The 14,831-nt window shown below is 37.4% G+C and overlaps 1 protein-coding gene across 1 annotated transcript in view; it reads right to left on the bottom strand.

Annotated features, from left to right (window-relative positions):
• Positions 1-9,363: 9,363 nt before the first annotated feature.
• Positions 9,364-14,831, bottom strand: part of COL5A2 (collagen type V alpha 2 chain) — a 108,026-nt gene continuing 102,558 nt past the window's right edge. The window contains exons 52-54 of the mRNA XM_074145825.1: positions 14,341-14,528; positions 12,262-12,486; positions 9,364-11,360 (exon numbers count right to left, since the gene is read on the bottom strand). Coding sequence (XP_074001926.1) covers positions 11,214-11,360; positions 12,262-12,486; positions 14,341-14,528 — 560 coding nt within the window. The 3' untranslated portion in view covers positions 9,364-11,213. The remainder of the gene's footprint in view (positions 11,361-12,261; positions 12,487-14,340; positions 14,529-14,831) is intronic.

The following is a 14,831-nucleotide window of genomic DNA, read 5'->3' as shown; positions in this document are numbered from 1 at the left end:
AAAACTGACTTTTTTATTTATTTTGCTATTTGTATCTGTTCCTTCAAACAAATTTAATAAAGCAGGACACAACTCTGGTACCACTAACTGATTTTTCTAAGATAATTTGTTTGAAGGAAAACTCAGTAATCCGATGGGATGCAGTTTATGGCATCATACTATGACATTTTCTCTCCTACTTTTTCTACTCCTCTCTATCCAGTGGCTCATTTTTTTCAATCAGGGATTGATTCTCTGACAGCAAGATCCAAAACCATCACCCACGCACCAAGGCAGATCGGTTTGGAGGAAATATAAGACTCCCCTCAAAAAAACCCTGCCTCGGTCTAAATAAATAGGCAATCATAGGCTACTATACTTCAGATGGCAGCTTAAACAGATGGCCTGAGTATCTCCCACAGTGCAGGCTAGAGGCACTAGCAGTTTGATGAAGCTGACATTTTGATGGTTTTTTTCTGGTTGTTGGAGCTGCATGACTAAGTCATCCCCGGATCTTAGCAAAAATTCAAGGAGATGCACTTACCACAGTAGTTTGGCAGTGCCCGAGTTTCAGGCCAGAAGAAGGAACTTAGCCACACACCAGAATCCAAGCCGTGATACCTCCTCCCAGTGGTAGATGCTGATAGATGCTACTCAGACTTTCCCATGAAGGAAGATACAGAGCCTGCCCCGGCATCATTACCGCTCCACAGCCAATGGTCATTAAGGATGCTCTACAACAAGGTCAGACAACAAAAATTAGGGAGAAAAAAAAAATAATCAGATTCTTAAAGGTTCTCACTGATAATTATGGATCAGGCATCCTCTCAGAATACTTTCTGGATTGGACCAAGCCGGAAAACTGGCCAGAGAAATGCTCTTTTTTTCAGAAGTCTCATCAGATTTGGGTCTGAGCTAAGACACTGTTTTGCTCTGACATCACAAAATTCGGACATGTCCACGCAGAAGCAGAACAGTGAGGGTCTGGGGATACCATAACAGCACAAATCAACACCGGTGTGACTGTGCTTAATGCAACATAAAAGAATAGTACCAAGAATTCATAAAAAATTTACTGGCTTTCTCAGGAAACCTCCTCCTTTTATGGTGAAAACAGCATTTATGGAAGATGAGAATTACATGTACGTAATAATATCGATCTGACATAAATTACATGGCAGGAAGTCTTTTGATTGTAGTTGAAATTTTGTGAAAGCAGCTGGTAAGAATACTGGCTGGTGGAAAAAGCATCGGAAAAACCTGCTCTCAACCGCCGTGGCAAAAAAAAAAAAAAAAAAAAAAAAGCCTCTGTAATCTCCAGTACTTCCGTGGCTGAATAAATGGCTGGTAGCAATTACATAACCGTAAAACTGAGGGCTTGGGGGCATTTTTCTAAAGAAAACATATAGTCAACGAGACTTTGATTAATAATTTCTACTAATGAAAGGTGATTACTGGAACATCTGCAGAAAACACAAAGAAATCGCCAAGACCACTAGAAAATAATTTCCTTGATCCAAATACCTTCATTTTTTTCAGAGGGTCAGTTATTAAGCCACCGTGATTCTGATACCGCTGTACTTTACAGAAAGCTCTTTGAGGTAATAGATGTATGGAACAGAGGAGTTTAATGGACAAGAATTAGCTTAAATAATAAGGCTAGCCTTCGGAAGATTTAGATTCCAATGCTATTTTTTTACTCTGATTTATTTTGTCTGCCTGCAAAAGGCTCTAGCTTTTATTTTACATGGGAAATATAATAAAAAAAAATTTCTTACCTGACACTTTCAGGCTAGCAGCACCGTTACTCCTTGTTAGAGAGCAGCACATCAAGTTCATAGACTACAGCACTTCCGGGAATTAGTTACCTTTAGCACAGGTAGATAATAGAGGTCTTTCAAAGCTGTATGGAAACACCAACACCTGCTTTCGAGCTCTAAGATAAGTTGATTTTTAGGCACGTATTCAACATATAAATTTAAAGTTGTACTGGGCAAAAGAAAAAAATAATACTGTAGTCTACATAGCTGAAAGCGAGGCATGAAGTTGAAAGAGAGGCACGTACAAACAAGGACAGAAGTTGCCCACACAGTAATAAGACTGATAGAAGAAATTTCTCATTCTGGCCCACAGCTGCTTATTCAGCCATATGTTACACCAGTTGATATTCATACACTCCATAGCACCCAATCACTATGGCTCTTTGAGGAAAACAGGAAATGAAACAAACAAACAAACAAAAACAACCAACCCAAAAACCCCGCCCAGATCATACCAACATCTTTAAGAGATCACTAATTTAACTTTTAATATTTCCTTGGAACTTCACCTTTCCAACTGATTGCAGGTTATCACCTGAAGATGTAGCTCTTTCACAGGACAACAGAGCTTTTCTTCTGGGGAATGTAGACTCCCTGACACTTGTCTGCAGCATGGGGACTATTTCAACAACTACTTTCTACATGCTTTATGGAAATTGGGTTTTAAAAACCCAAAAGACGACAACAATCCAGCCATCCCTTCGCCAACAGAAAAACTTCGCTATCCGATTTGGTTGATAGGTAAGGTATTCTCCGGGGCCATCACGCGGCTCTGGGCACTGCTTCAAAACCCCGCAAGCACCCTTTCACATCCCTCGCTGGGTGCAGTGTGAGAAATCGCTGCAGAAGCAGGTTGGCTCCAGCAATCCGCCCCACCGGCGGGAACCACCCGGGGACAGCTACTGGGAAGAGATGAGCCGTTCAAAGAGTTTGTGTCTCTGCAGCTTTTCACCTCAGTGGTTTGCAGCTAGAACTAGGCCAGGGCAAACAACCACTTATAATGGGGTTGTGATGGTTTCTGAATTTGCATAGCTACTAGAATTATTTTTTTTTTTTTTTTTCTGGAAGCTGGCTAACTACCAACAACTTTCCTTGCTAAAAAAAAAGAGCAAGCTAGACACTTAACTAAGCCACGGTATAATTTGTAATCCTCACACTGTCATGATGTCAGCTAAATAGTCTTAAGCCTCTATTTGGAGGCAGTAACTTGGAGGAAGAGCTGTCTATGAGAATTTTTGAATTCATAAAGGGGAAAGGTCTTCCCAACACATGCTTTGCCATGCTATGGCTGCCCTGACAGCTTTAGTAGTGAAATTTAATTTTTAGTGTTCCTTGTCAGCTGCATATAAGTTGGAAAACATGTCATTTTGGAGGACTGGTTACTATTTATGACAGTAATGCAGCTTAATTTTAGTCACCATATTAGAATGTATTTCTTATTACAGGTAACATACCCATTTCAACCAAGACAGAAACCCTAAGGGTTCTTTGAAAATTCATATCCATTTCTTTTCACCAGGAAAGAAGTCAGATCTAGCAGGCTCCAACTTTAAACTAAGTGCCTCTCTTCTGGAAATGTGAGTAACGAGGTACTTGTTGCACAAATCTTAAGCTACACTAATGTATGAAGTATTTTTATTATAATTTAGCATTTTGATTCAACATGTGCTGGTAATCAGATGTCCTTGATTATATCTTCTTATACTCTGAAAGAAAATCTACAGAAACCTAGATTTAAAGTACCAGAAGAGAAAGATATTTTGCAGGAGGTTTTATGATTTAGGACACTAAGAGAAACTTCCTGCGTTTCTGCCTACCTGTTTACTGGGAGGTGGCAAGACGTAGTTCACCCTCCACTGAGGGACTGCTGTTCCAGGATGAATGAATGAAGTCCACCAGAACAAAATCCTGGTGGTCTTGTCCTCTCAACTGCTCTTCATCCCACAATAGCTTCAGCCTAGAAGTCGTCTTCTGGAACCATTGACTGTAACCCATACTGCTGCTTTCCCATCACAGCAGCCACTCCTGTTTATGACACCTTATTCCTAGAAGGCCATGGGTCATCATATTTCCTTCTTTTTTTTTTTGGCATAAGTTGTCCCTGGTAAAGCTATGCTTACCCAAAACTTCTCTCTACCCGTTCAAGAGAAAACTGCATGACCTCCCTTCAGTATACCCTTAGCCATGGACATCTCTGGATTAAGCGCTGAAACTTAAGTTTTGTTGCTGAATCCATGTCCACATCCACTGAGAATGCAGTTGTTAAAAGATCACTCTTGGAGGCACTGGAGATGTTCCAGTTTCAGTGGGGTTTTGTGAATGTTACTATCATAAGTCACATTTCAGCCTTACTATTTTTGTTATGGTAACTCCAAGGTACCTGAAAAAGACATCTCATTCCTCCTTTCAGTTTGGTAGCATCTGCAAAGCAGAGAGTAAGATTCCTATCAGGAAATGGCTGAATTGATAAGGCAGCAGGAAATGCTTTTGACTTACTCTGATTGTTCTGTAGGATCACACAGGATGTTCTTACAGGGCAGAGGTTCCTAAAGTAACAATGATTGCTCCTACAATTGTCACAATCCTATGTCATGTTGTGTTTCTTTGTTGCAGGGAAAATTGCTTCCTACCAAACGTACAAATATTTTGTTGAAGCTTCTAGAAATATAATAATGTTCTTTTGCTGTAATTGGTTGGGTTTGTATCAGATTTTTCAATCAGTTGACTGAGGCCAAAAAACAGTTCTGTGATACTTTGTCAGACATGAACTTACATGTCTTTTCTCTGCACAAACATTCCTAAATAAGGCTGCATTCTTCTCTGGAGGATGGACAGTAATACCTTAATTGAGGAACTAATTTTACAACAGAAATATTAAATAGTGGACCATTCTTTGATATTGAGAACACAACAGATCATAACGATTACAAAATATTGTTCAGGGAACCCTTAAACCAGAGCTTCCAGAAAGATGGTTTCTTACTTTAACAGCAATGAAATAAAAATGTGCAAGAAATTAACATTTTGGGGATGGGGGGAAAAAATTGACTCTTCCAGCCTCCAGCTCAAACTAGTGTTCCCTGATACCTTAATACTTTTCCAGACCTTCTCCCAATAAATGATAAAACAGATAATGCAGACAACACAATAGAAGTGTTAGCAATCAAGCTCCCTGAGCTTTCTCTGACGTTGTGCGAATCTACAAAGCATTTCAGCTTTAATCTTTGCATCACTCTGGTCAGGTCCACCTCAACACTATCCAATCCATCAGCTCTACTTCTTCCTTTCTTCTTCAGCTTGTGGAAAACGCTGATTATTTCTTTTACTATTCCTAAAGATATTGGCCAATAATCACCTCGTCAGAATGAGCAGCAACTTCACAAGAAAGCTGGTATTTTGTACATAGTTTTCCCTTCTTGACCATATATATGCTCTCTTGGGGCAGACAGGGTTTAATGCAGGTGATTCTTAAACATAATTCATCGTATTCTTCATAATGGTTCCCATGATCTCTATTTGATACACTAATAATAAGCATTATTAGTGCACTACCTCTAATTTTAACAACAGCTAAATCTCTAAATAGCGTGACAACAGGTAAAATAGGTTGGCTAAAAACATTCTACCTTTTAAGAAAGTGAATCTAACTGGTTCCCATCTAGGAATTTTCCTCAACAGGGCTCCTCTATGGACAGTCTGAACTCTGCAGAATATGCTTGAAATCACACACTTCAATAAAATCTTGAAACTCCTAGCAACCAAATTGCAATCCACTGGACATAATAACACAGAATCAAAATGATTTTTTTTTCCTGTAGCATAAACATGCAGTTTGGCCAACTGGGTCTATGGATCTGCAGTTTCCTTGGCATTTCTGTTTCAGCTATTAAACTGCTGATATCGTTTTACCTTTTGTCATGACATCCATTTAATGATAATACCATAATTGTCTAATACTGTAATTTTTACCTTGTTTTCTCTATAGTATTCACCTACTTTCAGGAAATCTTTCTTTTCTTCCGTTACCTTTCTACATTTCCATTTAGTTGTACTTTTCCTTTTGCAATTGTTTTACTCTGTCTTCCTCGAATCCTATTCTTTTTATAAATATCTTCTCTCAAGGAGACCAACTGTCTAGCAAGTATAGCCTTCATTTCCTGAAAAAATAATTTAAAAAGCCAGAGATTATGAGAGTGTTTACCAGTCCAATAACTACTTTTCTCAATCTTGGGCAGTTACAGGAGATAAAAGAAACCTAGGAGCTCTTACCCTACAGTAATAAGAATAAAACATGCTTTTTTGCTCTCAACTCATTTTTAGACCTTTTATTGCCTTCATAGAGAAAAAAAATAATAAATCTTTCTCATTCTCCTCTATTTTCTTGCTGTGTTTTATAGATTTTGGTTGTGTTGCTTCTAGCTATAATTCTGTGACATTTTCTTTCTTACCTTTGTGTGTTGCTTGATGCATTCTTCTGCATGTAATGCTCCCGGTACTCTACAGAATCTCTTTAGCATTTAAAAACCTTAGAGCTGAGTATTTATGGTAGCTACAAGGAAGATAACAGATAGGCAAGGGAGGAGTTTGGGGGAGAGAGGCCATGAGATTTGAACCTATGCTCTCATGCACCCGGAGACAACAGAATAACCACTAAGTTAGAGGGGAGTACAGAATCACGGAATTGTCAGAGTTGGAAGGGACCATAGAGATCATCTAGTCCAGCTCCCCTGCTGAAGCAGGATTGCCTAGAGCACAGTACTCAGGACTGCGTCAAGGCAGGTCTTGAAAATCTCCAGAGAAGGGGACTCCATGACCTCCCTGGGCAGCCTGTTCCAGGGCTCTGTCACCCTCACCATAAAGAAGTTTTTCCTCATATTTAAATGGAACTTCCTGTGTTCCGGCTTGTGCCCGTACCAAAAGAAAAGAGAAAAAGGAAAAGGTCAGTAGGGACAGAGGGTGGAGGAGATGCATCTTAAGCTGCTCCGTCAGCCTTTTAGAAGAGCAAACATTCAACCCAAATGTAAACTCTCCACAGTCACTCTAAAACTGAGGTGCATACATCCAAAACTGTGATTCAAAAAAACCCTCTTGTTCAGGAAGGACTTAAACCATCAATTCCTTGTTTGCCTTACATTTTAGGCATCCAGAACTGCTCAGTATAAAGAACTCTCTGCAAGAAGGCTCTAATGCAGTAGGGTGCCTATTATCTCATTTGACGCATGCATTCAGTGATGGGCTCCTCTGGGAAACAGAGAAGGAGCAAGAACATTTTTTTTTCTTTTTACAATATTAATATTATTTAATTATACTGTATATAAAGCAAGGTTAATACTACCCAGTTAAACCACTGGGCACGTTAGCTGATGTATCCAATAAACTGTAGCACTGTGATCAGTTCTGTCCTCTGTATCTCTTTCTGCTCAAAATAAATTAGAAAAAAATGTCAAGCAGGTATAAGAGAAAAAGACTCGGGTGAGACATCATTAAACTCCTTGCAAAATATAATATATACTAAATATAAAGGTGGAAGATCCCTACAACTAGTCAATAGCAAAGTAAGAATCTGCTCAACAATACTTGAATATCAATTCTTCATTCATTGTGCCAATTATTTCATAACCTCCAAGGCCCATTGAGCATATCTGAAAGACCTTTCACATTTTTCCTCCCTCAGCAAGAATGTATTTTTTCACGGTTTTAATTTGAAGGAAATCTAAAAGCGTAATACACACACAAAAGTGGTCAGTGTTAGGAGACACCGATTGAGAAAAGAAATCCAAAATGGATTCTACTGTGCAGCTGTATAAAATCTATGCCTTGATGGTGAAAAGTTAGTGTTAAATACCCCATAAGCCTGTAGACCAAAGCTGTTGCTTTTCATACCTGGCTGCTTTTTTTGCTCTCAGTGAGAATTAGAAAGGCTAGGTTCCCATTCCACTGACAGGGCCCCTCGCACGAGGTAAGCTCTGCTTGGTCCCAAGTCTGTAATCAGCTGTGTAATTACATACAAAGTCTGGTTATTCTATATCTAGAGTTCAGTGGCAAGGGATAAAAGCATGACAGTGACGATACAAGCACCTTCAGAACAAACACTGGAAACCCAGATAAACTGGTTAAAATCAAATTACAAAAGAATCCAAATGTTTTTCTCTAAATGTTCAAGCTAAACATAGAGTAAGTGCTAAATTATAAGCAGTGAATAACAGAATTTTACCTTCTAGATGAGATTTTACTGAACAGTTGCCACACAACTATTGTACTACTGTTTTTGAGAAAGCAAGAGAGATTGTGTCAGCAACTGGCAGTCCTGGGGTTCACTTCTCACTGAGGACAGGTCAGTTATGGAAAACAATAGCAATAACCAATTCTTATAATTCGAATTTAATTTAAATGAAGTTGCTGACATTACGTTATTGTAACCACTCTAAACTGCCTTTTTTACCATTTCTGAAGCCATTTGCAAGGAAGACAGAACTCCACTAAATGTCATAAACAGATGATATTTACATAATGCTACTTTATAAATAAATCAACCTTCTGCAAATTATCAGCTCATTCATTCTAGGTCCATGAAATTAAAGCTGTATTTACAGGAGGCTATGTCACATTGCCTGAATAAGAGCTAAAGCAGTTTAAAGTAGTGAAATTCCCGGCACCTCCACCCCCCTTTACTTTTTTGACAGCTTAAAAAGATTCTACAATACTTTGAGGAATGCTTAAACAGGGAAAGAGATGTAATATGCATGTATGCTGTAAACATAGCCAAGAAAAGAAAAACCCCTTGCATTACAAAGACTCCTCAGTTAACTACTTGGATTTCCTGCAAGCTCACGCTTTGAGTGAGACTTCACTTCAGTGATTCTCCAGCAACCGTTTTTACAGAATATTACCTTAGAGTGCTTTCTAAGTAAAGCTCTTCTTCAGTGCTCAAGGCACCTGGTTGAGGTAATATTGCATGCTTCATATGGAGATAAAGATGCAAAGAGAGACTTGAAAAGAAAAAAACAAGTATCTTTCACAATGAAATACTCTTCTCCTTCAACAACCTCACAAAACATTTCTACTAGTCACAGATTACAATACTCTGCTGATGAAAATCAGAGATTAAAAACAACTTTCAAACATGCATCTATAGCCCAAATGTTATTTATTTTGTGCATCTGGATAAATGTCCTGTAGGGGTATGATCACAGCCACTGGAGGTGCCATTAGACCTCAGATTATTCAGTAAAACTGAATACTTGAAACTTCTTAAGAATGCAATATGATAAGCTAACTCCCGAGTCACGTACTTATAGAAAGTATTTCATGCTGGTGAAAAAGAAACCATAGAGTTCCTGCTTGGCCAACCAAAGCAAACATCACGTCAGCATGAACCTGTCAAATTCCCTCCCAGTCCCTACCTACCCTGTATGGACGCGCATATGAACAACTGGAAAACTGCAAAGCTCCTACCCTTTCTGAAGGAGGAAAGGAATGTAAATTCTTCCCTACCTTGTTAGAATGAAACTTTATGGCTTGTCCAGAAACTGTTTTCTATCAGAGATAACTTGCATTGACAATTGGCTAAGTCACATTTTATTCAGTCTTGAACAAAAATTCTCTTTCTCTGGAGTCTCAAACAATCCTAATTAGGTAGCTTTAATAGGACTGCTGGTGATTAACTCATACAAACTGACACCTATCTTGTAAAAACTGGCACAAAGAGGGCATTGTTCATAATACCTTTATATTCCTAAGTGTAAAATACTCCAGGAGAATATTCCAGGCAAATGAGTTATTCAAATAGCAACAAAACAAAAGTAGCAACAAAACAAACAGCAACAAAACAAAAGTAAATAATTTCCTGGAAATGAACTGATATGGGACACACTAGAAGGAATTCTACAAAAAGGAAACCACTTATGTAGCGAGAAGCATGTATTTAATTAAATGCTTTGCAAAGATACATGAATAAAGCTATGTGCATGACTTTCGTTAGGGATGGCCCCAGCTGTTTATTTTTTTTTTTAAAGGAACAAACAAAAAACGTGGAAAGCACAGATGCAATAAAAAAAAAACAAAAAACTAAGTAAGTTTGTACCCACATACTTTACAAAATAAAGCATGTTAGTGGTACAAAACTTCCTATATAATGTATGATCAACAAATAAATGCACTGTAACATTGTTCTCTCAAACACCATAAGCCTAACAGCTAAGCTCTGAAAATGGCATTGACGGTAGGCATTCTTATTTCATCAGCCTCCTACAGAGTCATTTAGCACCATCACTTTTTTGTTGTTTTTGCCCCGCCTATCTCCTTTATCAAAATAACAAGAGAAGCATAGCACCTTTTAATATCTAAAATAAAAACAGGAATATTAAATGCATCCCAACTTCCAGAGATGAGGTAGCTCATGCTAAGAAATGATGGAACTTTCTTGCCTTGACAGCTCAAGGCCAATAAGTCAAATTCCTGGTGATGCATGTCTGGATGTCAGCTAAAAACAATGAATTTCTAAACTTTCTTTCTCTTTATTAACAATTGGTCTGGTATACATGTGAATGATTTGCAACATACATAAATTGGCACCATATATAAGACATCTGTATAATTTGACATGTAATGGCTTCTTAGATGGGCAAGTATTGGAAAATCAACAAGTACTGGGTTTAAGATGTATTTTGAAGATTAAGGATCATTTAACAGAATTACACAAATACATTGTGAGAACTGAAGTCTGGCCTTCAAATTTAAGATATGGGACACCCCTACTAAAAACTATTTACCCCAGGAGTACTTTTACTTCATAAATTAATCATGGCTATGGAATACTCTTCTGAGTAGACTATTGCATAGGAAAGTGCAGGAAAGACAATGCCATATTAAGATGATCTTGCCTGAAGAGCTTTTCTTCTACAAAAGACATAGATTTCTGTTAATGACTATCATACTGGCAACCGGAGGAACACAAAGTGGGGTTGAGGGAGTACGTATGATTGAAATATAGCCAGCGGTTCACAAAAGTGCTCTACTTTTTCTGTTATTCAGTATGCATCCAAGCAAAAGAAATAATCCTTAGAGTTTTACATAGTCCCACATTAAAACTATCTATTTTGAATACCTGTAAATTTCAAAGTAATTTGAAACAAAAGCAAGGAAAAGATTCCTATTACTTTTAAAAGGTGGTCATCAATCCTCTTAAAATTGTATTGTTGTACTAAAAAGTTGGTTTCAATCATTTAAAACAGAAGGTTTGTAAGTAAAATAAATATTCAAAAGGAGGCCGGGCATTTAAAAAGAACCGTATATACAATGCTGATCCAATATCAGCCATTACTTCAAGAGTCTCAGGATTAACTTCAATCAGTCTAAGTTCATGTGTTTAATTGCTGCTGTTGCTGGGTAGTGTGTTAATTTCCCCCCTTCCTCTTATACAAAGCAAACTGGCCCAATTTCAATTCCAAATTCCTGGTCAGTACTGCCAATGTCCACCGGTGCAATATCTATGATAGGTAAGCGTGCCACATTCTGTGTTCTGTACTCAAAGACAGTCTTGCCCGTGTTCCCATTACGTTTCTGTAGGAAAAAAAAAAAAAAAAAAAAAGACAAAGAAAAACTTAGGCCAGAACTCATGTCAGAAACAGTCAGAATCCCAGCTGGCGAGTCAGCTGCCTGACAGTTCAGAAGGGTCTCGCTGTATCTTCACTGAGCAACACCCCCTTGCCTGTACTGCACCTTGGTTATTTTAAAACATATACATATATATATAGCTTTTGCACTGATGAACAGACCCATCAGACTGATACTGCAGGATTTCCCCTCAAGCTGGACTGATTTTTCTTTATGTTATGAAATTATTCTCTATGTTTTAAATATGTGCCTGCATACATATTCGTGGGCTTTATTATTTTAAAGCACAGAGACTAATTTATTTCAAGTGTAAAACTAATTTTAGAAATATTTTGCCAGTATCTTGGACTTGGCTGAGAATACGAACAAACATGAAAAAATTTACTACTTGCTGGTTTTTATGCCCACTAAGATTTTTCTGGGGAGAACATTTTCCTTTTCAAGTCAGTCAGCCATAGTACCACTGAGTTCCCTCCAGTGTGTTGCTGCAATAATCTTACCCATCTGGCAGACAAATGCCTGAGGTTATCTGACCTCTTTGTGTGATTCCACACAGAGGTACACAAGTACCGAAAAATGGCAAGATACATATCTCAGTATGCTCACCAATAACTAGTAATACTAGTAATTTGTAAATATCCTCTAAATAGTGAAGACTTTCATTATGCAAAGCTAGAATTGTAGTAAAATATCTATTTGATCAGTCGCTTCTACAATTCATGGTGAAATTCTGCAGCACTTCATTACCCCATTCTATGGATCTTTTTCTAAATCAAGGAAGAGCTGAAAATATTAGAAGACAAAAGTCCTTTTTCTCCATAACAAATGACAAAACACCCAAACTTACAGAACAGCTGTCATGCAGAACAGTGTATCTGAATCGACTGTTTCCCTCCGCTTTGATCTCCAGGTCATTGGCCCCTTTCAGAATTACAGCTTTTTTCAGGTTCTTAGTTTGGTCATCCATGTACCCAACACTGTTTTTACAAAGGTAAGTGATATTCTGGGAAGCTTCCTTTGATAGGAGGCGTAGGAATGTCATTTGAGTGACAGCTGTATCCCCGTACACAAACTATGAAGATAAAAAAACAGATCAACATATATGACATGAAAACTCTTTGAAGAGTTCATAAATTTTAGAAACATCTGTCATTATCACAACCCTTTGCAGATATGACTAGCAGAAGCCCTATTACATAAAATCTAAGAATGGTTTATTTTGTAATTTGCTGCCAGTTGAGGACAAATTAACGTAGACATCCTGTAACAGGGATCATTTTGGAGAATTTTGACTGTAAAGCTCTGCAGCTGAACAACTGAAAGGCAGGTGGGTTTCCACAGACATGCCAAGTTTTGGAATGAATTCTGCTTTCCTTCAAAAAGGGATTCAGTAGGATTTAAGCCTTATGTATGAAATAGTGCATAGAGCAACCTCAGACTAGATAAGGAAAGTCAAGCACAGAAAAACCTTTTATAGAGTACCTGCTATATTGCAAATTTAGCAGCTTGTTTTCTATAGGCTTTGTATTGTATTTAGAATACAGAAACAGTCAGAAAGTTTGACTATATAAAAATAACTATAGATTTGCATATGGACTTCATCAACTAATTAACTTACACAGAAGTTTGAAAAATATTTTACGATGTGCCACTGTTTCTATAAAAAACAGAAGCAATTTTTCTATCAATACAAAAATTCAAAAATTCCTGAGATATTTTCCCGACCTGTGCAGGTTTAATTTTATTCATGCTTTTTTTTTTTTTTTTAATGATTCACAAAGTCACGAATGACTAAAAATTTCTCTGAACTTGATGAAGAACAAAGAAAGTCTTATGCACTGACACTGTCATTTTTTACAAAATCTGTTATCTCTGTTTAGCAATCTCTCACATGCTTATTATTTAGACTATTGCATAGATCATACTCTTATCAAATCTAACCTCGTTTTCAAAAATTAAATATTCTTTTGCAGTAATCCTGAAGATGTCTTCCTCCAAAGAGCATCTGACTTACAAAACCCCTACATGTAGCTCTGCAGGCAGCTAAACATGAACTGTGACATCTTGGGTCATGGCAAGTCCTCCCGAATTTAAGTGAAAGCATCTCAATAAAAGCAATCAATATCACATCTGTTCTTAATTGTTGAAGTTCTGAACTTCCATCAAGATTCCAATTGATAACAGCACTATTATTTTTGCACACCAAATACTTATTTTAAAGATATTCAATTACTTCCTATGAAATAACAATTGAAAATATTTTCTGTGCTTTTGATTTGATGAACTAGGAATAAAAATGGCAAAAGCTTATAAATTTATTATATACTTTGCATAGCATAAACTTCTGTTATTTGGCAGGATCATTAAGCCTAGTTTTAGAAGTTACTACACAGGGAAAACCTGACAGAAGGCTAAGAATTGAATTTTTGTCAGCCTGGAGACTGATGTATTCAGCATGGAGCATTCTAACACGTATGATAACAATCTTTTTTTTTTTTTTTAAATGGATTTGCTGAGAGTATTTATAAAGTAAGCTTTCTGAAAAAAAAAAAAGGTAGAATTAAATTAAAACAGTAGTGATTTAAATTATATATCAGGGTAAAAGTACACTTTTTAAGGACAAGGATGGTAAGTTACTGAAGTAGACTGATAGAGAAGTTGAAGTTTTTGGGATCAAGAAAAATAAATGTCTTCCAGCAATGGTATACTTATAGCCAATGCTACCTTAAGATGCACTTGCATTGGTTCTCCCAGCTCTTTCCTGTAATTACTGTATGATAACAACCAATCGAATATAAGCCAGTCAATCAACAGTTATAATGTTCTCACTGTAGCAGAATCTGCCCAGAATAGCAGATCAAGTTCTAAACCAGAAGGAAACAAGTTTAACAGAAGTAGATTCTTGACATTAAATATATTTAGTTACCTGTGATCCCCTGTTCATATCCAGGCCATACCAAATGGGCTTTGCGTCAGATGACCTGCTGGCCCACCATGTTTTACGTGGTATAGTAGACGGATTTGCAGAAATGCAGGTCTCTCCAGTTTCCATGTTGCAATATACTTTTATAGCATCTTCAACACATCCCTGGTTAGGATCAATCCAATATTCACCTACAAAGAACATAAAATGTGATTCCATTACATTATTAAGAACCTTGAAATAACTGGGGAGATACAAGCAAAAGTATGTCACGACAGTACGAAACACAAGGAAAACAGGCGTATGTTTCACATAATCTGATGTATGTTTTAATGTGTGCTATCAGGGAAACACTATAATGTTACTTCAATATACACGCTGACCAGTATTTCAAATATTTCAAAACTGGGGAATGCAGACTTGAAAGTTGTTTAAGGTTAGGTTGTTTTAATCCATTGCAAAGCTCCTGGACACTCCAAGTGCATAAAGAACAC

The sequence above is a fragment of the Numenius arquata genome, chromosome 3 (assembly GCF_964106895.1).
Source record: "Numenius arquata chromosome 3, bNumArq3.hap1.1, whole genome shotgun sequence".
In the NCBI taxonomy this organism is placed as follows: domain Eukaryota; kingdom Metazoa; phylum Chordata; class Aves; order Charadriiformes; family Scolopacidae; genus Numenius; species Numenius arquata.
This window is presented reverse-complemented; position numbering and strand designations above follow the sequence as displayed.